The sequence below is a fragment of the Tachypleus tridentatus genome, chromosome 8, assembly GCF_004210375.1.
Source record: "Tachypleus tridentatus isolate NWPU-2018 chromosome 8, ASM421037v1, whole genome shotgun sequence".
NCBI classification, from domain to species: Eukaryota; Metazoa; Arthropoda; class Merostomata; order Xiphosura; family Limulidae; genus Tachypleus; species Tachypleus tridentatus.
In genome coordinates, this window is record NC_134832.1 from 97,289,141 (window position 1) to 97,308,228 (window position 19,088).

Here is a 19,088-nt window from a genome sequence, read left to right on the forward strand (position 1 = left end):
GAATTGATTGTTGATTGTTTTGAATTTCGAGCAAAGTTACACGAGGGCTATCTGCGCTAGCCGTCCCTAATTAGAGGGAAGGCAGCTAGTCATCACCACCCACCGTCAATTCTTAAGCTGCTCTTTTACCAACAAATAGGGGTATTGATCGTCATATTATAACGCCATTACGGTTGAAAGGGCGAGCATGTTTGGTGTGACGGGGTTCGAACCCGTGACCCTCAGATTACGAGTCGAACGCCTTAACCCACCTGGCCATGCTGGGCCTACGCATAGAGAAAGAACTAAAAGTATAATTATATAACGGTGTTTGACAGGAAAACAAGTGGTTAATTTGTTTCTCTCAGAATGTTAGGCAAAGCTAAACAAAGAACTAACTGCACATAAACTTCCCTAGTTACGAACTCATTAAACTGAAAGGAAAGTAATTTAGTCTAATCACTCACTTCGAACTGTTGCCTGATTTCACCATTCTTATGGTCTATTTAGAGCTCCAAGTTGCGGAGCGTGTTCTTTTTTTGTTACTTTACCACTGTACCTTGAAATGAAGTGTAAATATACAACTTATTCGCAACAGCAAACTGTTCATATTGTTTCGTATCAGCTTATAGACTTAAGTATTGCTTAAATAAGTTGCAGAGCGCTTTGCGATTTGGGGTTTTGATTCCTTTACCTGATTGCCAAACACGCTTGGTCTTTCAGCCAGGAGACAGTTATAATGTTACAGTGAAATCTATTATTTTTTTTAGAGTAACTGGGGTATGAGTAGTGGTAATATTTATCATTTTGAAACTAGGAACGGCCAGCACAGATAGCCCTTGTGATAGCTCAGTTACATGATATTCTACACAATAAAACATTGGTTACATAAGAAATTATCTATAAAAACAAAATTCATCTGGTTTAATTAAGATCGTTTTTAGATCCACTTAGAAACAAATAAAATGTATTAGAAAATTCTTAAAACGATAACTGCTCCAAAACTTATGATTTAGATAAGTCGTCAAATTATTTGAATTATACTAACTATGTCTAATAATATGTGCTCTGTAATTAAACTGAGAAAATTAAATGATTAAGTAAATATAATTTACCATATGTTAATTCCTCTTGATGTCACCAGGTGAATCTGGACTACTTATGTGTTCAATAAATCTCTTCATTCACACTAACGAACTTCTAATTCCACAGATTTTATCAGCATGTTTATTCATTGCAACAGTTCTTATTCTTGGATATTGACATTTCTCACTAACTAATAAAACAACGTTAATAAGTTATTTACAGCATATTTCGTTAAATACTAGTCACATTAGAATTTCTAAGAAAGCACGATGGTGAAAAATCTCAGTACGTTATATTGGAACATACAAAAACTTTTTTCAATGTTTTTTTTTTATATACCTTTTGGCACGTTTGCTTCCACGTATGAATTATCTAAAAGTGTAAGCTATTGTAACCCTGAACTATTATGTAACGGCTAACAATGACTCTGAAGGAATAAGTTCGGTTCTCACGTTTCTTTCCATCAGCTGTGTCTACTTCCAGCCCGCACACTAGAGAACGTCACTGGCCCCTAGCGTGTCTCTTTTCAACATAGAACTCAAAGTGATCCACAATTGTTTAGCCACAACCGAAAATACATGCAGTGGTTTAATATTCACCAATACGCATATTAATCAATTCATAGCGCTGCATGTAATGTTTGTGTGTGTTTTTCTTATAGCAAAGCCACATCGGGCTATCTGCTCAGCCCACCGAGGGGAATCGAACCCCTGATTTTAGCGTCGTAAATCACGAGACATACCGCTGTACTAGCGGGGGACATGTAAAGATGGATAAAGATTAGAAACCAGAGAGCATTTGGGATGGGACGAGCATCTTCAGTATCCATTTCTGCATTCCATGACCTATCTTATCCATGCATCCACCATGTGAGTGGTTGACTTCAGAAATGAGTAATGCACATTTTCCTTCTATCCCAAATACTCACTAGTTTCTGATCTTTTCCTATTTTTATAATTTTATAATAATTTTTTTATTGCTAGTACTAGTTAGCGAACAATTTACCAAGCGTTTTTGATAAAATACACACATACATGTGCATATTATACTGGTTTGTTTTGTCTTGAATTTCGCGCAAAACCATGCGAGGGCTATCTGTGCTAGCCGTCCCTAATATAACGGTGTCAGACTAGAGGGAAGGCAGCTAGTCATCATCATTCACCGCCAACTCTTGAGCTACTCTTTTACTATCGAATAATGGGATTGACCGTCACATTTTTACGCCCCTAAGTGTGAAAGGACGAGCATGATTGGTGTGACGGGGATTCGAACCTGTAACCCTCGGATTAAAAGTCGAGTGTATTATCCAACTCGCCTTGTAGGACCACATAATACATTTTAAGGCCGTCTTGACAAAAATCCCTGGTATCCTTTTAAGGTTTTTATTATTCAATTAAAATTAACATTCAGCGAACAAAATCTAGGTTGTACTAATACACGTTTAATTGAGATTTCAAATGATTAACATTTATGCTGGAAAATTTAAATTTAGTCAGGAGCCTTGGTTACAATAAGGCTCGCAATTTCGCATGTTGATAATAACTTAATCACATATACACAATACTAACCGTAGTTAGCTACTTCATTTTCGAATAATAATTAAAAAAAAACATACAACGACACTGAGTAGGCCATTGACTTTATTTTTTTTTCAACTTTACATACCTATGAGACTGTGTTTTGCAGGATTAACTTTCTTGCCATTAGAAATCAAGGTTAGCAACCAGATAAATGAGCTCTGACCCTTACAACTTTCTAACATTTTTACCTTCATTGGAAATTTTACGGTATCGTCAGACATTAATTTTTATGCATGAGAAATTGTTGTGTAACCGTTGTTACTTTGCAAGAGTAGTTTAATAGTTTATATTTAGATAATAGAATTATTTGTTTGTGTTTGAATTTCGCGCAGAGCTACTCGAGTGCTATCTGTGCTAGCCATCACTAATTTAGCAGTGTAAGACTAGAGGGAAGGCAGCTAGTCATCACCACCCACCGCTAACTCTTGGGCTTCTCTTTTCTCGACGAATAGTGGGATTGACCGTAATATTATAACTATCCCACGGGTAAAATAGCGAGCATGTTTGATGTGTGACCCGGGACCCTCAGATTACGAGTCGAGTGCTCTAACCACATGGCCATGCCTGGCCAGATAATAGAAAGGAGGTCCAATTGTAATCAAGTCCAAGCGTTAGACACCTGGATTTTAAGAATCTCCAGTTGAAGTTGAACTTTAAAGCTTAAACTAGTGATCAGAATTGTATTACAAGGAACTACATATTAGTTGCAAAATGTACTTCAGTAAGTGACATAAAGTAAGTCTATATAATATTCGATTAACCAATAACAGAAGAATTATAACATCTTCTATTACCTTAAGGATTGTAGCTGGTGTTTTGTTTTTTTATTTATGAGGATGTTATGAAAAAATGGTTTGGATCAATAAGAAACAAGTATCTTAACAATTCAATCAACACAAATTTTCTATTTCCTTTCTATTATTTCCGAAGTTTTGTTTTCGTAATGTATTTAGTCTTGTATTCTTCAACTGAAACATGTAACAGATTTATTTTTTCTATTTTTTATCAAGCACAAAGAAAATAGTTACAAAGTATGTGCTTTTATTTAAATTGGGTATAGTTATATATTTTATGTATGAGTTAATGTTCGGTAAAGATTCACAAATAATTTCGTTGTTGTATTAATTACAGTATCAGTAGAACATTTCGAAGATAAACAGTTTTATTATGAAATTATTTTTCAAAATTGCATTCCGCTCACTTTGTGGCCACAAAGTTAATAAATGAAATAAAAACAGTTTCAAATTAGCCATGCTTATTTATACGTAAATTGTGTAACTCAATGAATTTTTATGGATCGTTCACAGTGATTGGAAAATTTTTGCGCTCGGTAAACCGACTAAAAGGGTTTTAATGAGACATTCCCATCATTAATGTCTATTTTACGTAACAACCTCTGTTTAAGGTGCAATAAAGGGTGTGTAAAAAGAAATTCTCATATTTCGCACAGTCATTAAAATTTAGATACAAATATGAACAAATTCGCCAAGTTAAATTAGTATACAATTTATTATTTAAACAACTGTTTAAAAGCAAATACAGGAAATGCGAAAGAGACATTTGTTTTATTTTCACACGTTAAACTTCGAATATAGAACATTTCAGTTGAAATACTGGCCCCAAAATATCTTTCAGTAAGTTTAATAAATTACCAAAAAGTTTTCTATAAAGGAAAATATTACATGATACCTAATAAAGTTTCAATATACTTATAAATGTGATCTATTTTAATGTGAACTTAATATTATTCTTAATATAAGTATTTTGATCGTGCATCGTAATATGGAGACATCAAGCATGTCATTAAAATGCATCATACCATATTATGAATACATTTTATACACAGTGAAAGAAGACATCCTAACGTAAAATCAATAAACTAAATGAGTAAAGTACCCAAAAGTATTACAGACATCTGAACGTTACCGTATAAGATTTCATCCAATTAACATCGGAATGTTTTAGCTGACACATCTGATCTAGAGAAAGAAATGAATCTTGACGAAGTAATGAAGGGTCAGGATACTCTTCAGTTTGATCGGTAGACTGAAGACATTGGGCATCTGAGAGCCTATTGACCTGAAACAAATTGTTTAATGTGTTTTACAAATATCATCTCAACATACTGGCTCCAAATTAATTATTTTGAATAATGTTTTAACAAGTTCATTTAAGTAGTAAATTTGTATAATTAATTTATATAACACCAACAGTAGATAACAATGAAATGATTTTGCCAAAACTTTAAATTTCTCAAATACAATCTTGTCTTAATTAGAAAACACCTGGAATAATTTGAAAATAGTTTTACGTTTACTTAAACAGAAGTGCATCACTTCACAGGTGTGTGTGTATTTTCTTATAGAAGAGCCTCATCAGGCTGTCTGCTGAGCCCACCGAGGGGAATCGAACCCCTGATTTTAGCATTGTAAATCCGTATACTTACCGCTGTAATAGTAGGGGGCGTTTCAGAGAAATCATTAATACTGTACTAAAACAACATTTCTTGAAAGTTTCGGACCACAACTGCCTAATAGTATAACACAACGTTACTTGGAGTTCAACTGTTACTTCAATAATGTAATTGAGAAAATACATTGTGATAAGTTAGTTTTAATGAACTTTTGACTAAACTTCTTAAACGTTTTTCAATTATGTGAAAATCCAGTGTAAAAAATTAAATGAATAAAAACCGAGTTTTTCCATACAGAAACAATACCTGACAAAGTAAAATAGCTACACATATAATCATACTTAATTTCATGTCTGATAATTCTGTAACTGGTTGTTCAGTTATCAGCTCAATAGCTTTAATATAAATAACGTTACAAACAAAGTCTAGAAAAATTAGTAGTACTTCTTCCATTGACTAACATTACTTTTAGAATAGCATTACGTGGAATTTAGTAGTACTTCTTCCATTGACTTACATTACTTTTATAATATCATTACGTGGAATTAGTAGTACTTCTTCCATTGACTAACATTACTTTTAGAATAGCATTACGTGGAATTAGTAGTACTTCTTCCATTGACTTACATTACTTTTATAATATCATTACGTGGAATTAGTAGTACTTCTTCCATTGGCTTACATTACTTTTAGAATAGCATTATGTGGAATTAGTAGTACTTCTTCCATTGACTTACATTACTTTTATAATATCATTACGTGGAATTAGTAGTACTTCTTCCATTGGCTTACATTACTTTTAGAATAGCATTACGTGGAAATATGAAAGTGTTGTTAAAACGTTAATTTGAGAAATATGATATTCTGATTATTACCGTGAATATGCTTGAATAACAAAAGTAAGAAGAACATGAACCTTGAATGGAAAACTATAAACAATCTCATTAGGAGAGTATGATTCTCCACGCAGTCTCACCATTTATAACCTCTATTTCGTCTGGTGGATTTACTATCCTGTATCTCTTTTAATATCAATGTTTGCTTAAGTTAAATTTATATGTTGAAATATACATGACAAACACTGTTATATCTGTTTTGCAAAATTTACACTGATTCACTAAAACTACAGAGAAGTATTAAATTTAAGAGACAACAATATATGTGTGTAAGTAAACAATGGTGTATTGTTTATACTATTGTGTAGTTAGTAGTTTCAAGAAACTGTCCTCGCTTTTATCAACAAAATAAAAAAACAGAATGCATGTTATTGGTTGCTACAGTTGGTGTGTTATAAACCTCGGAAGCTATAAGTGTGATTATTATTAACCGGGAACTTTAGAAATTTGATCAACAGCGTTTATAGATTGCGAATATCACAAACCATTTAATTTCGAGGGATTCACATCGGAAATTGGTATTTTTACAAAAATATTATATAATTTGGCAGTGAAGAACAAACAACATAGTGTTAACTAGCTCCATGTTAAAAAAAATATTATATAATTTGGCAGTGAAGAACAAACAACATAGTGTTAACTAGCTCCATGTTAAAAAAAATATTATATAATTTGGCAGTGAAGAACAAACAACATAGTGTTAACTAGCTCCATGTTAAAAAAAATATTATATAATTTGGCAGTGAAGAACAAACAACATAGTGTTAACTAGCTCCATGTTAAAAAATATTATATAATTTGGCAGTGAAGAACAAACAACATAGTGTTAACTAGCTCCATGTTAAAAAAAATTATATAATTTGGCAGTGAAGAACAAACAACATAGTGTTAACTAGCTCCATGCATCTGCATCAACACAAAATTAATTTATTCATCGTGAACCCTTGAAAAGATATTAAGGGATTGCTAGAATAGGAAAAGGACTAAATATTGTTTGTACGTTTATTAAACATTTACTCACAGAAAATAATTTGTAGTAATTGTTATTGTAAAATGTGTTATTGTTTGTATATTAAAATATATTTTATTATAACAAATTGTGTGTATCAGTCATGTTGCAAAGTTTGCATAAATTGGACACATATCGACATTTAATTAACTTCTAAGTGTAAATGATAATTTAGCTCAGTTCCAGGCTATTCAAAATTATAATGAGTATGATAATCATTTACAGACTTGTTCAGAATAAATTGTGAAATGTAACATAATAAGTTTGGTCTAACATTGTGTTTATAACTGTCAAAACACAAATTTTACTGTTGCACATCGTTTTCAAATTCGATGTATCATTCGGAGGATTTCTTTTTGGTATATTAGTCCTACATACGTTCCACGCAGACACTCCTGTATTAAAATCGCGTTACTTATTTCTTTTTCATAAAATATACCAAAACAGAAAATGAAATATTTTTTAAATAATTAACGCTACTGGTCATGAATAATTTTAATATTATGCACGTTCAATCTTTAGATGGTTCCAGCATGTTAGAAACATTATCTCTCTCTATATATATGTATATAAGATAAAAATTTGGGCGTCTGTTTAACTGTCTGTCCGTTATTTAAGTAGTCCTAGGTCACTGAGCCGTTCTCAACAAAACCTTTGTGGGATGATAGTTTTGAATGTGTGGCATGTTAGTAAGAGGTTCCCACTCCCCGCCACCACCATCTTTGTAATTATTGGTCATTTATTATATTTGACGTACATTAAAATCAACTACAATGATAGAATGTGCCACGAAAATTAAACTTAAGGGTAATAGTAGATGGCGCCACGTCCTTACAGAAAAGCGATTACATTTTTTATAAAACAAATACACACAATGCAGTGGAGGTCACACAAACGTCTTGTATGTCTCAAAGGAATGCACGCTCTACGGGGAAATGCACTGAAAAAATGGAAGCCACAATCACAGTGATACATAAACTGGGATGAAGTTTCTTCTTAACTGCCACCATAAGGCTGATATGTAAAGACTTTCTTTTTTTTTAGCTTTATCAACTTTCTACACTGACCTGTCACATTTCAACTTCGGTTCTAAAGACACTTCTACGACCAAAGACCGCATATTAATTAATCACATGAAACACTGTGGAAGAATCTGAAGGACTGGGTGTTGTAAGAGGTTAACAGAAAGTACCCGTACCACCGTTTTTTTGGCAGTTACCTCTACCTACAAAGTCAATCTGACCATCGCACGGTGTATACCATCTTTTAAGTATATACATATTGTGTTCTTAAAGCTTATACAAATCTTTTGGCGAAGTAACAATGAATTGTCTAAAAACGTGTTATAAATATATTTTGTGAAAATTATTATTTTTGTGTTATTAATTATTTTACCCACACAAATTTTTTGAAGTTCATAACCCGGACAAATGAAGGTAACATCAGCTTGTATAGTCATAATTGTTAAAAACTTTGTTTCAAAATTTCATCAGTAATTTGATGGATTTTATATTCATTGAAAGGAAACTTATAACTATATCTATCAATATTGTGTGCTTTATTACATGACATCTTAATAAAAAGGTTGTCTGTTTCTTGTTTTCTACACATCAATCAGGGTATGGTCCTACAAAAGAAATTACGCAAAAAAGCTTATGACCAACAGAAAGAAATATTTAAAGAAAAAGGTTGTGAGGTCAAATGAAAATGATTGTCTTACGTCTTCGATAGTTCAGCGTCAAAGAAAGCGACAGTGTAAAATAAGACTGTAAATCAGAATTAATAAACAACAACATTTGCTGAGACAACAACAAGAATATCAAAGATAAAGTAAGGTTGAATAATAAAGAGCAGTAAACAAATTATGCGACATCTATAGTTAATATAAATCAAAACGATTAACTCTATCATGTAAAACAGAAACAAGATTTTAATGTTAATAAAAATGGCTTCATTTTATCACAACATTGTCATGTTCCAAACTTATACGGTGCTGAGAACAAATGCCACTATTTCATGTATAGTACATATAGATTATTTGTCGATGTTCAACGTCATTGTCTGGTATAAGACGTATTTAGTTTTCGTAAACATATGATTTATCACGTGGGCACGATGTTGCCTTTAGAATAATTTGAAATGACTCAACTATCATGACAAAGGTGATAATACTGAACATTCGTTTTAAAATAATATTTTTGTTTTACTGTGAAGTTGTTATTACAGTGGAAAATAAACGTTCATTTTATTTGTTTGAATTAACATATTACAATATAATTTTAACTTTCATGTTCTGTTCGTCACTTTACAACTTGTCAGCTCCAGATATAACAGTTTAATACGTATTTCGGTCCTAAATGATGTATCTTATTTGTAAATAAATGTTATTTAATTGTGTGAATGATTTACCATATTTATTTTCTTCTACGTTTAATGATTGGTACGTAGCTCAGGTTCTTTTGAAGAGTACCTTAATAACTACAGTATTATTTGTAGATCAGTATCGCTACGATCATTGGCTTATTCCTTAAATTAGTTTTATGATATCAGAATAAATCTTAATAATCAGCTTTATTATACAGTCAGAATCACTTTTATAACAAAATCATCGTATTACATTGCTTTGTTACGCTGATATTCAAAAATGTTCTTTATGTCGTAGTGTCTAAAACAACATTACTTTCATAATGTAATATTTTATTCACTATTTGTCTTTTCTTGTTTCTTGTCGCTGAATAAGTTTTACAAAACGTCAGTTTGATTATAAATTGTACAATGGGTTTCTTCAGGGTTATAGAACGAGCCAGAAGACTCTCACGTCGTTATTGGTCTAGAGAAATCTACAGCCAATGATTGTCAACATTTTAAGCATAACAATATGTCACCCAGTTTCAGTGGAAATTATTCACTCATGTAAAAGCGCACATGACGTTTTTTGAAAGATGAAAATGATGGAGAAAAATGGATATCATTTTTAATAAAGTGAAAGACCTATAAATCAAAGGAACAAAGATTATATAAGCTATATTATTACTTGAATCATTATACACTTTTTATATTATTGATGTTCGAATTCTTCATTTTTTGTAAAAAAAGAAAGGTAGTGCAAACTAATGACTAATATAAAGTTCGTCTTCGCAAAATAATATTTAGGATTATAAATGGAATTTCTCATTAATAAATTTTGTATATATACCACGGATATTAAAAAGATGAAAAATGGTTGTTTTTAAAATTGCTATTTATTTATAATTATAACAACACGTTGAACATATTTTTCATATATTTTGTCATCCAACTACTTTTCAGTTTCATCGGTGGTACGGCACAAAACTTCTGTTTCTAGAAAAACAATATAAATATAATATAATATAAATATGTATAAAGAACATAAAATAAAAAGTAGTTTCATGAAATGAAAACATTACCAAGTTTTCTATTTTTTTTTAAATAAAAAAACATGAAAACTAGAATTACCTGTAAAAATCTCACATTTTTTTTTCTGTTTACTGGTTATGGATAATTTATGCATTCTCCAAAGATGCAAGCCTAAATAGAGAAGTTCATTAGTCTCGAAACGTTGTTATTTAAACCTGTAGATTAAAAAGTTTATTTAACTACAGATACAACATGTGTTTTTCTAAACGGATAATTGAATAACATTTCCAAAAAAAAAAAGGTTTCAAAGTATAACAATCAGATAAACTAAATTTTAAAGATTTTGTATGTTCTAGAGTTTAAAGAACTATGATATAGCCAGTGAATGGAAATGTAAGGATATATATATAAACTAATATTACATTAAAAAAAGTTGTGAATTGAAAAAACAAATATATGAAATGTTTTCCCATACCTTCCCAGTACCACAAGGGCTTCCTTCCAAAGCATCATAAATGTAGTACCAGAACATTCCATCTTCGTTGGGAGGGGTACTACAGTAGAACTTGCAAGGTTGAGCGTTACTAGGCTATTTCATGTTGAGCCAAGTATCGTAAAACAAATGTTAGAATAAACTAGGAAACACAATATTTTTATAATAAAATTATTTGATAACCAAAATTACGTTACATTAAATAATAATAGGTTTTGAACTTATAGAAAAATTACAAGATTGAGTGCATAAAACAACTATTATTGAAATAACCTTTATTTACTATAAATATTTATCTCTGGGTTGTTTTTTTCACGCAACATACACGTGAGACCTAGGTTGAGTTTTAAAAAATCTTCATCCATATAAATATTAATCACATAATGAAATGTTATTATTTCAATAATATTTTAGTCGTTGTATGAAACTTTGTCAAAGGAAGGAAAGTTATTTGTGAAAAGAATCGGTAATGATGAAAAAATACTAGAAATGTTAATCACTTTATAGGATTGTGGTACATTATATAAATACATGTTTTTATTGCGTGTATATAAATTAAATAAACTTAAATATGAATGTTGTGTGTGGGATAATGTTGAATTCACAACAGTTGTTTTATTTTTAACATTAAATTATATTTGAACGATTCACATGTTAGGGCTCCACAAAGAGTAGGTGATACTGTTACTAATATAAAAAAAAACAGAAACATCAAGCACATTATTTTAACAAAACAAAATACCATATTATAAATACATTATATACACAGTGTAAAAAGATATCCTAACTTAAAATAAGTATACTAAATAAGACGAGCACCCAAAAGTATTAGAAATATTTGAACGTTACCGTATAAGATTTTATCCCATTAATATCGGAATGTTTCAGTTGACATAGTTTATCTATAGAGAGAGATGAATCTTGACCAGGTAATGAAGGACCAGGATACACTTCAGTTTGTTCGGTAGACTGAAGACACTGGGCATTTGAGAGCCTATTGACCAGAAACAAATTGTTTAATGTCTTTTACAAATATCATCTCAACATTCTGGCTACAAAATTATTTATACCGTAAGAAAAACGTTACATGGAATTGAACGGTTATTTCTAAATGAATAACAATCGAGATTTTATTCACATATAAATTCACCATAAATGTTCCAAAGATTATCATATAATTTAATTTCAACTCTGAAAATCTCTTAACTGTTCAGTAGTCAACTCACTAACTTTAATATAATTTACATTACAAAAAGTCTAGAAAAAATAGTAGTACTTCTTTTATTCATTTACACTACGTTTAGAATAGTATCACGTGAACATTTTACATAAATTCCAAGTGTTGACAATAGGTTAAAATGAGAAACACGATATCCAGATTATTACCATGACAATGCTAAAATAGCAAAGTTAACGAGAAAACAGACCTGTAATAGAAAACTTCACTGTCACGACCACAGTAGGATTCTCTGTGTTGTATCGTGATCCGTGACATGGTGATACGCTTCGACAATTACTAGGTACATAAGTGTGCGATAAACTATTATTAAGTCATTTACACTAGAGGTAGGAACACTTAACATATGTTTTATAACTTACGACTGATAGAACTTGAACTGAGCTTGTGAACACGTAGAGAAACGATTATGGTTGCTGTCCTTGTTAACATAACTCATTATGTAACCATCTGACCACGGACAAGCCACTGCTCCGGGACTACCTGGTAAACTAGCTGCTGGCTTCTCTCCATCATGAACTGCTCCAAGGCTAGAGAAAGATTATCACAAAATAAGAGTTCTGTTTTAAGAGTATATAAATTCTAAATTAAGAGTTACAAATATCTTTATTTTTCGATTTTGATGTTCACGTGTCATGCTGTGTTGTGGTCTACAGACTATATAGTTCTTATCGTGTTTCATGACATATCCACGTTTTATTTACGTCACTACAGAACAGCTTGAAACATTAATCTCCCGTTATGTGAAGTAATGTTACTGTATACTGACTGACTGACAGACAACACATACTATATACCGGGGATGACCACTCCAGACAGCCTTTGGCTCCGTTTCGAGGAAATAAGCATGTGGCCTACACAAGAAGCGGTAGGTAATAATTGGATGGTGGTAATCTTAAAGAACATTATGTGGCCGAAAACATTGTAGAAGTTGTATTAAAGTTTTTACTTTGCATAAGAGGATATATATATTATAAAAGTGAAACAACTGTAAAAAAAAACCTTTAAGCAAATCATACACGCTTAGCTATGGAAAGTTCCTTACATGTGAGCCAGTTCATGAGCAACACTGAGTGCACCGTCGTACATCATCGGCGTGTCTTCTGCCTCTCCGTGACGGTAATGGGAATCACAAGCAGCTCCAACATATGCCAAACCTGAATATAAGAAACAAGGAGCAAACCATAAGAAAAGTTATTTATTTTACAAACTTAAAAGCGTCCGTATATGTAGAAAAACATTCCTGTATTTGAGTTTGGTAAACGTTCGACCAAAAACTTTCTAACTATTTTGCTCAGTAGTAATAAGGTTAAAACTTAACAGCAGTAATTCACAAGAGCATGTGAGGGGACATACCTGTATCAAATGATATCTATAGTGTTTAATATATTACAAGATAATTCAATATGTTAAATCGTTACTTTATCGTTGGTATTTATTTTTCAACAAATAAAGTAAATAAACAGTAAAAAGACAAAACTACCTGCAACGCCCGGTTGAAGGACTGATCCATTAACTCCAGCCAAGTCCCTTCTGAAAATGATAGGAATTATTCTGTACGTTAGATTAACTGCAAATGTTTCTAAGTTATAAAAGTAAAACAAATCTAAAGAGGCACAACTATTTAAATTTTATATTTGTCGAAAAGCTAAAATATATCAATTTTTAATACACTAATTACTTTAATCACTCAGTACATAAGATATACAGCAGTTTGTATGTAGGTAAGTATTTCATATTTCTCATGAACACCGTGATAGTTATAGAACATACATTTCGTTCTATCAGAATGAACTGAGAGTAGTAGTGTCGGTGAAGTTACATTTCTAAAACAGTCACAGTAAAAACAACATTATTCCAATAGATGAAATACTTTGAATGAAGAAGGGCACAGTCAAAATATCAGTATATGCCATTTCACTTATACTTCCTTATGAAACTAAACAGATTGTTATATCACAAACTAAACCATAGTTAGCAATTTTTCTTCAAACCAAGAAGCTGTTGTGCAAAAACATACATACCCTGTCGTCAGAAGAGCAGCGTCGTATTTCTTATTAGCATTACTAGGCAGGTAATCAGAGAACGCAGATAACGCTTGTTCATCGTATAGATAACCGGAATGTAAATTTGACGTTACGTACGGTTCTAATTTTTGATCCTGAAATATTAAATATACGTAAAATCAAATGTGAAAAAGTATGCTTTGTATAGACTGAATATTTGGCGTTCTTACACATTTAGTTCTCTCCTTTAAATAACATAAAAGTATTACGAATCGTTAAAGACAACAGAAATGGAGCTATCACATTGTAATCTGATACAATTTTATGTCAGTCATGTGTTATAAACAACAGTAACTTCGAAAATGTTCATGCAGTTTTCCAGTTTAATAGTTATCTTTGTTATGTGATTCGATTTCATTGTGACAGAAATGTTCTAAATCTTCACTCTGTTCTCAGTCTATTTCGACAGTATTGAAGAGACAAGGGAAGTCTGAGTACTATAATTTTATTTTCGTTATATTAGACCCAATTATTCGTACTCACTGTGTTTCGGATGATTGACGTCAGTAGAACTGTAACTTTTGGATCAACAGAAGTTGTAAAGTGAAGATTTACCTGCAATACAACACATGTTCAACATTATTAGCTGATTATAAGTTGCCACTGTTTGTTTATTCCTGATAATATAACTTTTATAGAAAAATACAATCCAATTTTTACATCAGATTTATGAAATCTAATGAACAATGAATAGTTTAGAAAATACGGCTATGCATCTATGCTATTATCATATTCACTAATAAAGTTTAATCACATAATTTTAATTTATTAAAGACCACTAGTTTGAATGATCACTCACAGCATTATACAGAAGACCCATGTACTTGATGAGATCTTCGTCAGAGCTGAACTTTGATTGATGAGCATAATCTGACACAGCTAGAAGCTCCACTGTAACACCACCTGCCTGTCTGCTCAACTCAGATCTTGTAGAGTTGATTGGAGGAAATACTAAAATTATATAAATGTATCATAAAGTAAGTTCCTTACGAGAACAGAGAGATAAGTACATGAAACTGTTATCGTCACTAACTGTCTACTGTAGTTCTGATCATATTAGTTTGGAAACTTAGAGAAATGTACATTTTCGTATAATTTTATGTAATTATGTTTGATTGAACTCAGTCACTTCTTATTAACTTAATTTGTTTGAAATGTATATAATTTTTAAAAATCCACTTGTTTGACAATTACTTTCTTCTCGTAATTATGAGTGTTAAATAATCACCATTAACATTCATATAAGGTTTATAGTAACTGAAAATTCCAGATATTAAATATGAACTGACAATGTTCTGAAGAAAAAATAAAGAACCCAATCAAAGTAAGACTAATAAATAAATCATATTGATTTATAGTGAAACACAACCGTATCTGTAACAGCTGGTCATATTTTAACACAATAATATTCTACCTTCATCATTATGTCGAAAGCTTTGCTGTCCATGCTCTGGTTTTATAGTTGGAAGTACAACTGAAATAAATATTAAAACAATGCTTGAATCCTAGCACTATAATATTGAAAATCAGGCACATGTAAAGATAACATATCAGTGTAGAAACGCTTCATAAAGATCTTTTTAATTATAATTTTCATAACGATGTGAACAGAATATCTTTATATTGACTTATACAGTCATGAAAACGTCGTTACCTCCATCTGCATCATGTGTCTGTTTCACTTCGACTCTAAACACGCGATGAGCTGAGGACGAACGTACATTTGTTTCAGGTGTAATCCTTAGATCATTAGTAAGAATACCTTCCTGTAGAAACAACACATCTATTAGTACATGTACAAAGATCATTTTCAAAGTCAACATAAGACTGCAGTGTCATTGAGTGTTTTGAAAGTTTCCATCAAATAAAATAGCAATAAATCATTTATATACAGTTTATGACCAGTTTATTGGTACCTTAAGCAGCTTTATCGATAAACTAATATAAAAAATTATAATCACATTACGTGATCAACCTTACCATGTGCATCCGTCCATTTATCTCTTCAAGATGAACTGAGGTTCCTGTATCATAGTCAACAAACATATTTGTGGAGATCTTCTCAACGTTGGGCTAAAATAGAAAAATTTGGCTGCTTTAAATTATAACTAAAATATAAACATTTTGAAGCTATTAATTTACCAACAGAACATACTTAATTGTTTAATACATACCAGCTGTATAATTATTATTTTATTGGAGACTTACATTTCGTTAGAGATAGTTTTATAATTAACTTGTATTTTATGGAATTATGTTAAAATACATAATTCGTATTACTGAATAGTGATGCATGTTTACATTATATATATAGGTACTTATATGTCTAAACTGCCTCCTACTGATAACTTTTAATATATACATCCCCAGTCGGAATTTTGTATTGAAGCTAATGTGATATTGTTTTAAAACATCTTATTAGTAACACACATTAGTATAAAGAGAAAGTCTACTTTATATTTTAAACACTTCAAAGTGTCTATGTTAACATTCCTCTGTACTTTGGATATGTTCTTATGTCACGGAACTAAAATCTCTTTGATTATTTTGTTTTGTCATAGAACTGAAATGACTTATTGTTGTTAAAACAGTTTTCGAAGTTATGATTTCATTTCCTTCTGAAACTACCAACTCACCTGGAAAATAGTAGAAAATTGTTTACCATCGGGACCAACCTAGTTTCTCTGGAAAGTAAAATCCTTACTAAAAGGTCCACCAGCAGGTCTCAAATTTAAATTAAATTTCTTTCCATGAGCTGAAAACTGAACTTGTTTCATTCCAGTTTCATCTCTGAGAGACGTTAGTTGTAGATTGACTGTCTCGTGCTCTACACAAAACAAATACAGTGTATATGTATATATAAACGAAACGATAGCTACGAGAAAGGGCTACGAACTTTATCTCTGTAAACTTATAAAGAAAGTACAGTTAAAATCTGGAAATAAGCGTTGGAAAGTTTACAGAACGTATTTATTCTATAAATATTCAAAGTGATTTCATAACGAATGTGTTATGTAATTCTGAAGCTTTGTTCAAATTCCACACGATCTCAGTTTAAGATTGTTCATAACAATTATATTGATAAAAATTATAGGAATCGGACAATACTCACCAGCAAGCACATAACCCCAGAGTAGGATTACTGTTAGAGTTAATTTTTGAATATTCGCCATACTGGAAGAACTGTCTAACATTAAGAATGGTCGCCTCTTATATACAAACTTAGAGGATCATTTAATGTCTTGTTTCGACAACCATTCACATGATAGATCGTAAAGAGGATGGACATCTGTGACATATTTCATAATAACTTAAGTAGTTTTTAAAGTTCAAAATATGTTTTTTACAACTCATACATTTCCTAACATCTGTTAGTTTATTGTGTTAAAGTTTATGTACATGATGAATGACGTAATGTCTGAAATCTCCACCCATTAACAGTATGTCAGTGCTGCTATATGATATAATGTGTGGCTAAATCATTTAACTTGTAACAATAAGGCAACGGCTATTTCAGTAGTTCTACACCGTTGTACTTACAGCTGTTTCTTTTGTCGTCTTCAATCATATCTCAAGAGACAACTCAAATGGCTTCCAACTATTCATTTGTATCTCTGACATTTGTATAAATCATTATAAATATATTGTATTTCTACGTAGTGTATGCTTTGTCTACCGTGGATACTACAACAAGTTTTATAACATTATAACCTTTCAGTGTTACTGCTGAGCCATCCAAAATCAGTTCTTCAACTGAAGTGAGTGTTTCGTATCAGTAACGTTTTTCTAATGTAGTTTGAAAAAACAAATTGCTGCGAAGATATAATACTTATTAAAAAAAGATGGTGGAAGTGACTTTTAATATTCCTTATAATTTGTTTATTGGCCCCTAAACGAAAGGTTTGTAGAAAACAGTACGTCTGCAATTATCAAAACATGAACAACAAAATCTAGGCCTGGTGGTTTTACAACATCTCACCGGCTTTTGGCATGTTAAGATCTAGTTATATTGATAACTTTCAGTAATTCTACCAGTGAAATAGGTGTACGTTTTCCTGTTTAAAACCTTAAAATAATGGATTCGATTCCTTTCGGTGAAACAGTAGACAGCTCGCTCTGACTTTGCCAGAAAAAAAATATTATTATATTTTGTCTTATAATTTCCCTATTAAAGAAAGGTTGAAATAATAGTGCAACTTATTCATTTCAGGCAACTTATTTTTATTATTTGTGTCAGCTACTTCAGCATGGAAACATTGGTATACAGGATTGTTTGGAACCCACCACCTGATGTACGTATAGGATTCTCAGTGAAAGAGGTTTGTGAAAGTTCTCTTGAAATATGCAAGTGGCATTATAAAGATTGAAAGAGCACAATAATAAAATAAATCATGTCTACTTGGTTGATTATTTAAATCAAATTATATTTTCCATTTTAGTTTATGTATATAAAGCCATAAGTAAAGTGTTAAATAAAGACACTCAATATACGTGTGTTTATCTTGAAAGGTCCAAATACTCAAGTCCATGAAGAATTAGAGGACAAAACACACACACACAAACTTCTCTCAAATGATAAGATGATAATAGAAGTTGTATTGATAGAAAAAAACATTGTGAAGATATGTGTGCAACTTTAAAAAAAAAACTGTATAACTTCTGCTAAATACTAAAAATTAATATAGTATATTCTTTATAAAATCTGTCCGTTAATTAAGAAAAATGAAATTTGCTTGTAAAGTTTTACTATTGGACATCTTTCCTTGAATGCTATGTTATGCTGATATTTCGGGACATTTGAACTTTTTTCCTTCATTACGGTGAGATACGTCAACATAATAATACCTACAGCAAATTTCCAGATGGTAAACACCTTCCGGATGTTGTTCTCTTACCCAAACTGTGTGTTAGACACCACTGGAAATTGATTATATAAAAATAGTGTTGCTAG

General features: G+C 31.3%; 1 protein-coding gene across 1 annotated transcript; it reads right to left on the minus strand.

Moving 5' to 3' along the window:
• Positions 1-9,264: 9,264 nt before the first annotated feature.
• LOC143223012 (venom metalloproteinase antarease-like TpachMP_A) lies at positions 9,265-17,402 on the minus strand. Its single transcript, XM_076450356.1, has 15 exons — positions 17,250-17,402; positions 16,774-16,964; positions 16,118-16,210; positions 15,792-15,903; positions 15,552-15,611; positions 14,937-15,088; positions 14,621-14,692; positions 14,096-14,232; positions 13,555-13,604; positions 13,117-13,228; positions 12,434-12,601; positions 11,684-11,828; positions 10,817-10,930; positions 10,441-10,512; positions 9,265-10,305 (listed from the first exon to the last, which is right to left on the minus strand). Exons 3-14 carry the CDS (start codon positions 16,181-16,183, stop codon positions 10,477-10,479), a joined length of 1,224 nt encoding a protein of 407 aa, XP_076306471.1. The 5' UTR covers positions 16,184-16,210; positions 16,774-16,964; positions 17,250-17,402; the 3' UTR covers positions 9,265-10,305; positions 10,441-10,476.
• Positions 17,403-19,088: the final 1,686 nt, after the last annotated feature.

Bases quoted from the DNA above. Each gene is read 5' to 3' on its own strand.
- LOC143223012 (XM_076450356.1), bottom strand. From the start codon at position 16,183: ATGTTTGTTGACTATGATACAGGAACCTCAGTTCATCTTGAAGAGATA. The intron at 13,605-14,095 runs GTATGTATGTTT...TATCATTTTCAG, and splicing joins GCTGCTCTTCTGACGACAGG to AAGGGACTTGGCTGGAGTTA. The intron at 10,513-10,816 runs GTATGGGAAAAC...TTCTCTATTTAG, and splicing joins GCCCTTGTGGTACTGGGAAG to GCTTGCATCTTTGGAGAATG.